Below are 13,371 nucleotides of genomic sequence, written 5' to 3'. Positions count from 1 at the left end.
ATTTACGCACGCGGCGATATCAAATATGTCTATAAAAAATGTTTTTTACGCTTTTTGGGGGTAAAATAGGAAAAAACGGACGTTTTACTTTTTTATTGGGGGAGGGGATTTTTCCCTTTTTTTTTACTTTTACTTTTACATTTTTTTACATTTTTTTTTACACTTGAATAGTCCCCATAGGGGACTATTCATAGCAATACCATGATTGCTAATACTGATCTGTTCTATGTATAGGACATAGAACAGATCAGTATTATCGGTCATCTCCTGCTCTGGTCTGCTCGATCACAGACCAGAGCAGGAGACGCCGGGAGCCGCACGGAGGAAGGAGAGGGGACCTCCGTGCAGCGTTATGAATGATCGGATCCCCGCAGCAGCGCTGCGGGCGATCCGATCGTTCATTTAAATCGCGAACTCCCGCAGATGCCGGGATCTGTATTGATCCCGGCACCTGAGGGGTTAATGGCGGACGCCCGCGAGATCGCGGGCGTCGGCCATTGCCGGCGGGTCCCTGGCTGCGAACAGCAGCCGGGATCAGCCGTGCATGACACGGGCATCGCTCCGATGCCCGCGGTTATGCTTAGGACGTAAATGTACGTCCTGGTGCGTTAAGTACCACCTCACCAGGACGTACATTTACGTCCTGCGTCCTTAAGGGGTTAATATAGAATATAAAATGAATTAAATAGGGAATGCACAGGGTCCTTGTACTCCCCTAATTAATTTAATACACAGTAAAATATATATAATAATCCCAATATAAAAATAACAACTAAAAACTAAAATTCAATACAAACTAAAAATAACTGTAAAATTATTCTGCGATTTGAGCCTGCTAATATAGAACATCTGCCTAACAGCACTAGCGATCATCCGACAGATCCAAGACATTTGTTACAGTGCGCTATCTCCCGAGCGCGTGACCTGTGCACGAGGAACGCCGCCGGGTCACTCACTCTGTATACCGCATCCAGCCGCTACTTTAATTACAAGTTTAAAGCTAACCGGGCTATCTACAACAAGGATTCGATGTTTGCTGACTGCCTTTTTTCCCAGTTGGTTCGATCAAGGGACTCCGCTTGACAGCGCTGCAGTCCCCCAAACGGTGCCCACCACCAAGTGCTGCGTCCTTAGGAGTCGGCCAAAACTCCAGCAGCACGATCCCTGACTGAGGCCAGTCACCGGGCGAAATACACCATACAGCCGGTCCACAGGACTACACCGAAGGGAGATCCATGGTATCCCGGGAGCGGTGAGCATTTTTTTGGATTTTATTGCCAACTGGTTGATGTGATATTTTGCGGTATATACAGAGACACTTAAAGATCGATCTCAAGCGACTATCCACAAAGCGCTATATTGTATCATTATATCGGTGGAATTTAGTTGCCACTGGCTGGACAGATACAATACTAATTGACTTATTGTTATCTGCAGCTGCTACATTGTATCTGTTTTATTGAAGAGCTCTGTGAACAGGAATGAACATTTGTACTGTGCTTCTCTACAGGATTAGCCGATCGCTATATTGATCACACAGGCTCAAATCGTAGAATAATTTTACAGTTATTTTTAGTTTGTATTGAATTTTAGTTTTTAGTTGTTATTTTTATATTGGGATTATTATATATATTTTACTGTGTATTAAATTAATTAGGGGAGTACAAGGGCCCTGTGCATTCCCTATTTAATTCATTTTATATTCTATATTAATAAATACAAATTATTCTAAACCAGATATCTTTGACCTTTGAGCCCCATTTACTTTTAATAGATTTGTAAATTACTTCTATATAAAAATCTTAATCCTTCCAAGTACTTATCAGCTGCTGTATGCTCCAGAGGAAGTTGCGTAGTCCTTTCCAGTCTGACCACAGTGCTCTCTGCTGACACCTCTGTCCGTATCAGGAACTGTCCAGAGTACAAGCAAATCCCCATAGCAAACCTCTCCTGCTCTGGACAGTTCCTGACACAGACAGAGGTGTCAGCAGAGAGCACTGTGGTCAGACTGGTAAGAACTACACAACTTCCTCTGCAGCATACAGCAGCTGATAAGTACTGGAAGGATTAAGATTTTTTGATAGAAGTAATTTACAAATCTGTGTAACTTTCTGGCACCAGTTGATTTAAAAAAAAAATGTACCCCTTTAAAGGAAATCTGTCATCAGTGTCACCTGCACTAACCTGTCAGTACAGACAGATTTCCTTTAAGTACTGATTCTGGGGACGGTTGTGGCAAGCAGAATCTGCGCCAAATTTCCCTGTAGAAAGTCAACGCTGAATTTCTGTAGTGTGAACAAGCTCTATTTAATGTTATTTCTAACAATATATTATTACTTTACTATGTATGTTGTGTGGTGGCCCAGTATAGGAGTTATACCCCCGTACCCTTGAGGCCTCCCTGCAGTGTCCCCTGGGCCCCCGACACCTGTCCCCTTATGTATATATATTTTCTGCCATGTGTTATACTGTAAAGTGTATATAAGAGTGTTATCGCTTTAAGAAATGTTAACATGTGATCACCAGTTGTCATGTGAGTGTAACCCCGTGAGGTATCAGTGACCATGTGACCTAAGGGTGACCTATGGGACCCCTCCTAGTCTCCCCCATATAAGCCCTGGGTGGAGCTTCTCTCTCTCTCTTTTGCTCTTGATTTCCAGTTAGGGTATGTTCACACTGTGGAATCTCTGCTTGTGGAATTCTGTGAGTGGAGATTCCGTCAGGTGGGGCACTGTGCCGTCACCATTGATGGCTATGCACTACTCGCGGAATTCTGTGCAGAGAATGAACATGTTCTTTCTTTGCGCGGAACAATTTCAGCTGCGCAATTGTCCGCTGCTGAAATTCCGCAGTGTGAATGGGTCTCGCTGAAGACCCATTCACACTGATGCTAATGTTCACTGCGCGGAATTCCACTCACGGAATTCGGCAGTGTGAACATACTCTTAAAGGGGTACTCCGGCACTTAGACATCTTATCCCCTATCCAAAGTATAGGGGATAAGATGCCTTATCGCGGGGGTCCCGCCGCTGGGGACCCCCGTGATCTTGCACGCAGCACCCCAGTTAAAATCAGTCCCCGGAGCATGTACGCTCCGGGTCTGATTACGGCGACCACGGGGCAGGTGGCGTGTGACATCACGCCTCCGCCCCCGTGTGACGTCACGCTCCGCCCCTCAATGCAAGCCTATGGGTACAGCTGTCACGCCCCCTCCCATAGGCTTGCATTGAGGGGGCGGAGCGTGACATCACATGGGGCGGAGCCTTGACGTCACAACGCTCCGGCCCAGTGATCGACAGGAATCAGACTGATTTTAACTGGGGTGCTGCATGCAAGATCACGGGGGTCCACAGCGGCGGGATCCCCGCGATCAGGCATCTTATCCCCTATCCTTTGGATAGGAGATAAGATGTTTAAGCGCCGGAGTACCCCTTTAAGTCGTTGCTGAGGTCCAGTGCAGTCAAGTCCTAGAATGTGTCTGGAGTCCATAGGAGGCCTCAAGTCAGTCCTGCAGCCAAAAGCCTTCAAGTCAAGTCTAAATCTACTGCAAGTCCCAGCAAGCCCTGAGGTCTCTGGTCACCTCTGTGGGCCCTGGCTGAACTGTATAGACTGTTCCATCTGTCACTCCGTAAAGCTACCGTTGTCCGTAACTTGGCGTCGGAGTCATTATTGCCCCCATGCCTAGCCCAGGATCCAGCTGTATACCTTCGGGTGATGTTGAGGATTAACCAAGCCCTGGCGTCACGATCTGCCATCTGCCCCTAGGGTATTTCCATCTGCCCTGCATCACACCCTTTACCACAGTTGTTATATCAGATCCCCTCCCTTACTAGGGACACAAATCAAATAATAATTCCCCAGTACTTGTTACTTCCTATTCCTGTGTCCCTGGCGTATAGATGAGACCTTGTATATAGGAATATACACCATAAGAGATCAGTGCACTCCTCTCCTGAAATACTCTGTGCTACAGTCCTTACCTGAATGGGGTGAAGCCTTGTTTTTGTGCTCCCGATCCCTTCCACCGTGGTGACAGACGTATAGTTTAGGGCACAGACAGGAGCCAGGCAGGCGTTTACTGCATAATGTCTACAGGGGTTGGGAATAGGATCCTAACTGTACAATAAGGATGATGGTGTAAAAGGAATTTATGGCATTGTTCAGCCTGATCCTCCAGGTTCTTCAATAGAATGCTATAAACTGCAGCGAACACTGACACTTACACAGACTTAAAGGGGTACTCCGCCCCTAGACATCTTATCCTCTATCCAAAGAATAGGGGATAAGATGTCTGATTGGGGGGTCCCGGCGCTGGGGACTCCCTGCGATCTCCCTGCTGCACCCGGCATTCGTTTAGACCATTGGGTGCTGTGCCGGAGGCTCGTGACATCACGGCCACGCCCCCTCAATGCAAGTCTATGGGAGGGGGGCGTGATGGCCATCACGCCCCCCTCCCATAGACTCGCATTGAGGGGGTGTGGCCGTGATGTCACGAGCGGGGCATGACCATGACATCACAAGCTTCCTCCCTGTATCGCCAGTCATCCGGCACTGAGCGAAGTTCTCTCCGGATGTCTGGGGTGCCGCAGCCGAGATTGCGGGGGGGGGGTCCCCAGCAGCAGGACCCTCATGATCAGACATTGTATCCCCTTTATATTTTTTTAAATCAACTGGTGCCAGAAAGTTAAACAGATTTGTAAATTACTTCTATTAAAAAATCTTAATCCTTCCAGTACTTATTAGCTGCTGAATGCTACAGAGGAAATTCCTTTCTTTTTGAAACACAGAGCTCTCTGCTGATATCATGACCACAGTTCTCTCTGCTGACATCTCTGTCCATTTTAGGAACTGTCCAGAGCAGCATATGTTTGCTCGGGGATTTTCTCCTACTCTGGACAGTTCTTAAAATGGACAGAGATGTCAGCAGAGAGCACTGTGCTCGTGATGTCAGCAGAGAGCTCTGTGTTCCAAAAAAGAAAATAATTTCCTCTGTAGAATTCAGCAGCTAATAAGTTCTGGAAGGATTTAAGATTTTTTTTTAATAGAAGTCATTTACAAATCTGTTTAACATTCTGGCACCAGTTGATTTAAAAATATATTTTTTTCCACCGGAGTACCCCTTTAATTTATCCTAGCGCATAGATTGTCTCCTATGATATATTGCACTGCTAAATATAAAATATTTACATACAAGGATGAATCAGTGACTAGAATCCATAACTAAAAAAAAAATGTTAAATCAAATGGTGCCGGAAAGTTAAACAGATTTGTAAATTACTTCTATTTTAAAAGAAAGTATTCCTTCCGGTACTTATCAGCTGCTGTATGCTCCAGAGGAAGTTCTTTTCTTTTTGAATTTATTTTCTGACCACAGTGCTCTCTGCTGACACCTCTGTCCATGTCAGGAACTGTCCAGAGCAGGAGCAAATCCCCATAGCAAACCTCTTCTTCTCTGGACAATTCCTGACACGGACAGAGGTGTCAGCAGAGAGCACTGTGGTCAGAAAGAAAAGAACTATACAACTTCCTGTGGAGCATAGAGCAGCTGATAAGTACTGGAAGGATTAAGATTTTTAAATAGAAGTAATTTACAAATCTGTTTAACTTTCTGGCACCAATTTTTTTTTTTCCACCGGAGTACCTCTTTAATATTTTTGTATTTCTTTTTATCTCAGTCCCATGTGTTGGCTCAGTCCCCCATGATTTAAACTGTTCCCTCTTCGCATTGATGCTGGGGAAGAAGCTAAATCCCCAGGAAAAAGAAGAGAATGAGGAACTGCTGCACACAGGAAGGAGGAGCCTCAATAAAGGGGGGGCTGGAGATTTGCCTTAAAGGGGTACTCCGCTGCTCAGCGTTTGGAACAAACTGTTCCGAATGCTGGAGCCGGCAGCTTGTGACGTCATAGCCCCGCCCCTCGTGATGTCACGTCCCGCCCCTTCAATGCAAGTCTATGGGAGGGGGCGTGACGGCCGTCACGCCCCCCCCCCATAGACTTGCATTGAAGGGGCGGGATGTGACGTCATGAGGGGCGGGGCTATGATGTCACAAGCTTCTGTTTCCAGCGTTCGGAACAGTTTGTTCCAAACGCTGAGCTGCGGAGTACCCCTTTAAAGCAATACAGACCGTTTTTAGCCACTTGATTGAATAATTAGATGGACATGGCCCGAGTCTTATCGTAAAGGATACAGGATCTTCTGCTGGAATGTGCAGTATGTGGAGATCATCACGGTACAGGCCCCGCAGCCGCCTTCACCGCAGCCAAGCTTGGTTCCTGGTAACCCCACTGGAGACGACAATGTTAAGGTGTCCATAACCTATAAATTATTGGGATTAAAATGGAACACTAATGTCTACAGTGGCCGTGGTCTTTGTTAGCACTGGGTGACTGCGTTGGTCCCTATGGGTATCGTGTCACAAATGTTATGTAGAAAACTCCACATGTTGCACCTTAGTTAATTGGACTGAGAACATTTACATCTGCACAGTGTTTCCCAACAAGTGTGCACCTCCAGCTGTTGAAAAACTAAAACTCCCAGTGTGCCAAGGAGGCGGGGACAAGCTGCTCAAGTGCCACAGGCTGGCACACCACCTTGGTCGCCCTTAGCTTCTTGACTGACATACAAAGCCCTGAACATTAGCCGAGGAGGGGCTGGGAGCAGGGGCGTTGCAAGAAACCCCATGGCCTCGGTGCGAAAAATTGCCCTGGGCCCCCCTACCACCTGACGACCCGCTTCCCCAATCCTGGGCGACCCCTTACTCAGCCGCACAAAGATATCAGTGACTACAGCTCTGATGGGACACAGTGAGGGGAATACACAATGATATAAGTGACTAACAGGCAGGGCCAGACAGACAAAACAGGCATTGAAGAATAAGAAGCCCATTTTTCTGATGGGGGTCCAACTGCTGGGACCCCCACCAATCACCAATCAGCTGTTGTAAAGCTATAACTCCCATCATGTCTGGAGAGCCTCAGGCATTATAGGACTTGTAGTTTTGCAACAGCTGGAGAGCCTCAGATTAGGGTACAGCATCACCCATCATCACTGTGGAACTTACAAGTGACTCCAGCTCTGATGGGACAGTCAGGAGAATACACAATGATATCAGTGACTAAAGCTCTGATAGGACAGTCAGGAGAATACATAATGATATCAGTGACTACAACTCTGATGGGACAGTCAGGAGAATACACAATGATATCAGTGACTACAGCTCTGATAGGACAGTCAGGAGAATACACAATGGTATCAGTGACTCCAGCTCTGATGGGACAGTCAGGAGAATACATAATGATATCAGTGACTACAACTCTGATGGGACAGTCAGGAGAATACACAATGATATCAGTGACTCCAGCTCTGATGGGACAGTCAGGAGAATACACAATGATATCAGTGACTACAACTCTGATGGGACAGTCAGGAAAATACAAAATATCAGTGACCTAAGTGACATCTTCTCTGTTGTCTTTTCTTTTCTTCTCCATCTGGTCTAGACGTCAGGACTTCTTCCAGCTCCATCTTCCCTGCAGAGTCTGACGCCCAGACATCATAGGTTCTCACTTTGTCAGTAGATCCTCATCCTCCGTATGAAGACAATAATCATTATTATTCTGCTAAATACCGTACCCCCTGAATATAATACTGCCACACACTGTACCCCCTGAATATAATACTGCCATCCACTGTACCCCCAAATATAAAATTACCATCCACTGTACCCCCAAATATAATACTGCAACACACTATACTCTATGAATATTATCCTGCCACACACTGTACTCCATGAATATAAGACTACAACACACCATACCCTCTGAATATAATACTTCCCCACTGTACCCCTGAATATAATACTTCCACACTGTGCCCATGAATATAATACTGCCACCCACTGTACCCTCTGAATATAATACTGCCACACACATCATTCATACATACACTGCCTCTGGACCCCCAACACTTGCATAATACATACATATACATCATACATAAACACATCATACATACATCCGCCGCCTCCAGATCCCCCCCCGCATAATACATATCCACACATCATACATACAATACATCCTTCAAGCTTACACACATCATACATACATCTTGCTTACACAACATCTATCATTCATACACACATCATTCATACACACACATCTGTGATGTCCCAGTACAGGACATGGTCCTGCACTACACTTAGTCCCTGTCAGGTTGAGTCCCTCAGTGACTTGGGTCTCTCCTGCAGTGTCTCCCCTGCTGTTATTATACTGTCATTTATTGTCATAGGATTGTAGTCAGTGTATTAGTGTATAGTTAGTCTAAAGGACCTGTGAGATGTCATCTAAAGGACCTGTGAGATGTCACGTTATGTTTGTTATCTCATGATGTTACCCAGAGGGCAACAGTTTAACACATGACCCACAGCTTGACCAATGGGCTTTGGCTCAGCCCCCCTCTATATAAGGGGGCGGCCATTACAATTCTGTCTCTTGTACCATCATCACTTTACTGAGATCAGCAAAACACCAGAGATCTCCGTGTTAGTGTCCAGCACCTGGAAGGCCTCAAATCTACAGTCATTCCAGTAAGTCAAGTCCATGTCTGCTGTCACTATCTACAGTCATTCCAGTAAGTCAAGTCCATGTCTGCTGTCACTATCTACAGTCATTCCAGTAAGTCAAGTCCATGTCTGCTGTCACTATCTACAGTCATTCCAGTAAGTCAAGTCCATGTCTGCTGTCACTATCTACAGTCATTCCAGTAAGTCAAGTCCATGTCTGCTGTCACTATCTACAGTCATTCCAGTAAGTCAAGTCCATGTCTGCTGTCACTATCTACAGTCATTCCAGTAAGTCAAGTCCATGTCTGCTGTCACTATCTACAGTCATTCCAGTAAGTCAAGTCCATGTCTGCTGTCACTATCTACAGTCATTCCAGTAAGTCAAGTCCATGTCTGCTGTCACTATCTACAGTCATTCCAGTAAGTCAAGTCCATGTCTGCTGTCACTATCTACAGTCTAGTCAAGCCTCAAGTGAATTATCTAAAGTCTGTTACAAGTATTACTAGTCCCAGCAAGCTACGAGGTCCTTCTGTGTCCCTGACCACCTCTCTGGGAATTCTGGCCGAGCTGTGAAGATAATAACACCTACCTGACCTCAGTAAAGCCTCGATAAACCATAACTGGTTGTGGACTCTCATTTTCACTGCCTAGCCATTGGAATAGCGGAGATACCGTTCGTGTGGTTCCGGTACCCAAAAAACACTCTGGCGTCACGAAAATTAAAGGTTAAAAACACCTTTCCCTTGGGGTTAATACCATCTTGCCCCCTCCACCTACACACCCCGTGGTCCTGCCATCACCGTGGGTACCACACATCATTATTTTACATCATACATACAGTACATACACACATCATTATTTTACATCATACATACAGTACATACACACATCATGCAAACACACACATCATTCATACACACATGTCATTAATTTATACATCATACACACAGTAGATACACACGTCATTCATTTATACATCATACACATCATACATACAGTACATACACACATCATTCATACACACACGTCAGTCATTTATACATCATACATACAGTACATACGCACATCATTCATACACACACATCATTCATTTATACATCATACATACAGTACATACACACACCTCATTCATTTATACATCATACATACAGTAGATACACACACATCATTTATACATCATACATACAGAGCATACACACATCATTCATACACACTCACATCATTAATTTATACATCATACATACAGCACATACACACACATCGTTCATACACACGTCATTCATTTATACATCATACATACAATACATACACACGTCATTCATTTATACATCATACATACAGTACATACACACACACATCATTCATACATACACACATCATTAATTTATACATCATATACACAGTACATACACACACTCCACCTGTTGTTTATTTCTTTTGTTTTTTGTATTGTTATAAATGTGCCTAGGCTGCCTGCTAAAAATCAAAAAGACTGTACTTACCTCCCTCGCTCCCCTGCAGCCCCCATTATCATGGTGCTTGGTTTCCCCTGCGCTCCACCTCCTGGTGCTGGGGTCAGTAAGAGACATTGCCGCTCAGCCAATCACTACTATACCAGGTTTTTGGTTGTTTTTTTAAATAAAATCACCTATTTATTTCTCTGCCAAGTGTCAAGAAGGTGGGGCTGAGCTGCTCAAGTGCCATAGCCAAAGGCTGTCCAGGCATAATGGGAGTTGTTGTTTTGCAACAGCTGGAGGCACCCTGGTTGGGAAACACTGCCATGTGTTAAGGTGGCATCATATACAGTGCTTTTGTATGTCGGGGCCATCGCATAAACGGCTATCCTGCAGCGCAGACTGCTTCAGCTGCTGTTTAATGTGCCCCGTGTGCTCCTGTGAGGGTCACTTACCTGTCCCCGCCGCTCCGGACCGTTCTCTTCATGCTCCGCTGCATGGCCGTCGGCCTCCTTCGTCGTCATCACGTCGCTGCGCACGCCATCCCGTCATCCAATAGGTGCGACATGATGGCGGCCATGGAGAGCGACGATCCCGGGATGCGGTGAGGGTCCGCAGCGGCGGGGACACGTGACTATAACTTTGTCTATTATTGCACGGATCCCTCAACATACAATGGATTCAAGTAACGATGGTTCATTTGGAACTAATTACCATCGTATGTTGCGGGATCACTGTATAGGTTTATCTCTGATATATACACAGGACCTGGATACATTTCCTCCGTAGGTAAGTTAGTAAAGTCATCCTAGGGTCGGCATTCTTCTCCACGACCTGCAAAAATAAAGAAATAAGTAAATGGAAACAACAAGGATGGGGAAAAAAGGTTCCGGCGAGAGAAGGGATTGTCCTCTATGTAGTATACATGGAGTGTAGAGGGGGGGATTATACCATATGTTCAACAGGCACTGGGGTGGAGCTAATCTAATGCTATCTGAAAGGGGTGTGGCTTATAACTAAAGTGGGTGGGGCTTTTCAGGGGTAGAAAAACTGATAAGGTAGTGCAGGTAATCAGTGTGGGGCAAGTGTCCAGCATGTGAGAGATGCATATGTAGGATGGGCAGGTGGGGTTGTATCCTGCTACATCTACAAGCCACCTACTGGTCATAAGCAGAACTACAGGCCACCTACTGATTATAAACAGTACAACATGCCACCTACTGGTCATAAGCAGAACTACAGGCCACCTACTGATTATAAACAGTACAACATGCCACCTACTGGTCATAAGCAGAACTACAGGCCATCTACTGATTATAAACAGTACAACATGCCACCTACTGGTCATAAGCAGAACTACAGGCCACCTACTGATTATAAACAGTACAACATGCCACCTACTGGTCATAAGCAGAACTACAGGCCACCTACTGATTATAAACAGTACAACATGCCACCTACTGGTCATAAGCAGAACTACAGGCCACCTACTGATTATAAACAGTACAGCATGCCACCTACTGGTCATAAGCAGAACTACAGGCCACCTACTGATTATAAACAGTACAACAAGCCATCTACTGGTCATAAGCAGAACTACAGGCCATCTACTGATTATAAACAGTACAACATGCCACCTACTGGTCATAAGCAGAACTACAGGCCACCTACTGATTATAAACAGTACAACATGCCACCTACTGGTCATCGGCAGTACCACATGCCTCCTACTGGTCATAAGCAGTACTACAAGCCACCTGCTGGTCATAAGCAGTAGTACAAGCCTCCTACTGGTCATAAGCAGTACCACATGCCTCCTACTGGTCATAAGCAGTACCACATGCCTCCTACTGGTCATAAGCAGTACCACATGCCTCCTACTGGTCATAAGCAGTACCGCATGCCTCCTACTGGTCATAAGCAGTACCACATGCCTCCTACTGGTCATAAGCAGTACTACAAGCCTCCTACTGGTCATAAGCAGTACCACATGCATCCTACTGGTCATAAGCAGTATCACATGCCTCCTACTGGTCATAAGCAGTACCATATGCCTCCTACTGGTCATAAGCAGTACCACATGCCTCCTACTGGTCATACGCATTACCACATGCCTCCTACTGGTCATACGCATTACCACATGCCTCCTACTGGTCATAAGCAGTACCACATGCCTCCTACTGGTCATAAGCAGTACTACATGCCTCCTACTGGTCATAAGCAGTACCACATGCTTCCTACTGGTCATAAGCAGTACCGCATGCCTCCTACTGGTCATAAGCAGTACCACATGCCTCCTACTGGTCATAAGCAGTACCGCATGCCTCCTACTGGTCATAAGCAGTACCACATGCCTCCTACTGGTCATAAGCAGTACCGCATGCCTCCTACTGGTCATAAGCAGTACCACTTGCCTCCTACTGGTCATAAGCAGTACCACATGCTTCCTACTGGTCATAAGCAGTACCACATGCCTCCTACTGGTCATAAGCAGTACTGCATACCTCCCACAGGTCATAAGCAGTACCACATGCCTCCTACTGGTCATAAACAGTACTACATGCCTCCTACTTGTCATAAGCAGTACTACTTGCTACCTACTGGATATAAGCAATACTACAAGACACATACTGGTCATAAGCAATACTAAAAGCCACCTACTGGTCATGAGCAGTACTACAAGCCACCTACTGGATATAAGCAGTACTATGTACCACCTATTGGTCATAAGGAGTACTACATATCACCTACTGGTTATAAGCAGTACTACAAGCCCTCTATTGGTCATAAGCAATACTTCAAGCCACCTACTGGATATAAGCAGTACTACAAGCCCCCTACTGGTCATAAGCAGTACTACACAGAGGTTAAAATTAAAGGGGCATTCCAACCAAAGATATGTCGCATCTGCAGGTAAGGTGGGGGTCCCAGATGTCAGTTGCATGCTAAGCTACTAAGAGAACCCAGTTTCGTATTTTTCTCGTCCTCCTTAAGACAGTTACGATACATCAGATGTCAATGTAAGACCGCAAAATTGTGTTCCAAAGAAGATCTGCGCTTTGTGTAAGACAGTGTTTCCCAACCAGGGTGCCTCCAGATGTTGCAGGATTCCTCCAGCAATTTTGCAACTGTTTTGCAACAGCTGGGGACACCCTGGTTGGGAAATACTGGTGTAAGACATTAAGCAAACTGTACCTTTCCTGGAGCTGATGGTGGTTGCCAAACTTTTAAAACCACCTATTTATTTGCCAAATGTCATGGAGGCGGGGCTAAGCTACTCAAGTGCCACCTCCTGACACTAGATGCTCAGCCTCTCCTACATTGACATATAGAGCCCTATTCATCAGCCAACGAGG

The 13,371-nt window shown here is 45.6% G+C and overlaps 1 protein-coding gene across 15 annotated transcripts in view; it reads right to left on the bottom strand.

Annotated features, from left to right (window-relative positions):
* The window catches only part of XDH (xanthine dehydrogenase), a 181,965-nt gene that overhangs the window by 65,857 nt on the left and 102,737 nt on the right, over window positions 1-13,371 (bottom strand). For 8 of the 15 annotated variants that reach the window (XM_056568517.1, XM_056568518.1, XM_056568530.1 and 5 more), the window contains 3 exons: window positions 10,792-10,849; window positions 6,188-6,284; window positions 3,981-4,089 (listed from right to left, as the gene is read on the bottom strand). In XM_056568517.1, coding sequence (XP_056424492.1) covers window positions 3,981-4,089; window positions 6,188-6,284; window positions 10,792-10,849 — 264 coding nt within the window. Of the gene's footprint in view, window positions 1-3,980; window positions 4,090-6,187; window positions 6,316-10,729; window positions 10,850-11,176; window positions 11,266-11,716; window positions 11,809-11,956; window positions 11,976-13,371 lie in introns of those variants that run through there. The other 7 variants (XM_056568532.1, XM_056568524.1, XM_056568531.1 and 4 more) reach the window with 7 other exon arrangements.

Source organism: Hyla sarda, chromosome 3 (assembly GCF_029499605.1).
Source record: "Hyla sarda isolate aHylSar1 chromosome 3, aHylSar1.hap1, whole genome shotgun sequence".
Taxonomy (NCBI): domain Eukaryota; kingdom Metazoa; phylum Chordata; class Amphibia; order Anura; family Hylidae; genus Hyla; species Hyla sarda.
Note: the sequence above shows the minus strand (reverse complement) of the source record. Positions and strands in the feature narration are given on the sequence as shown.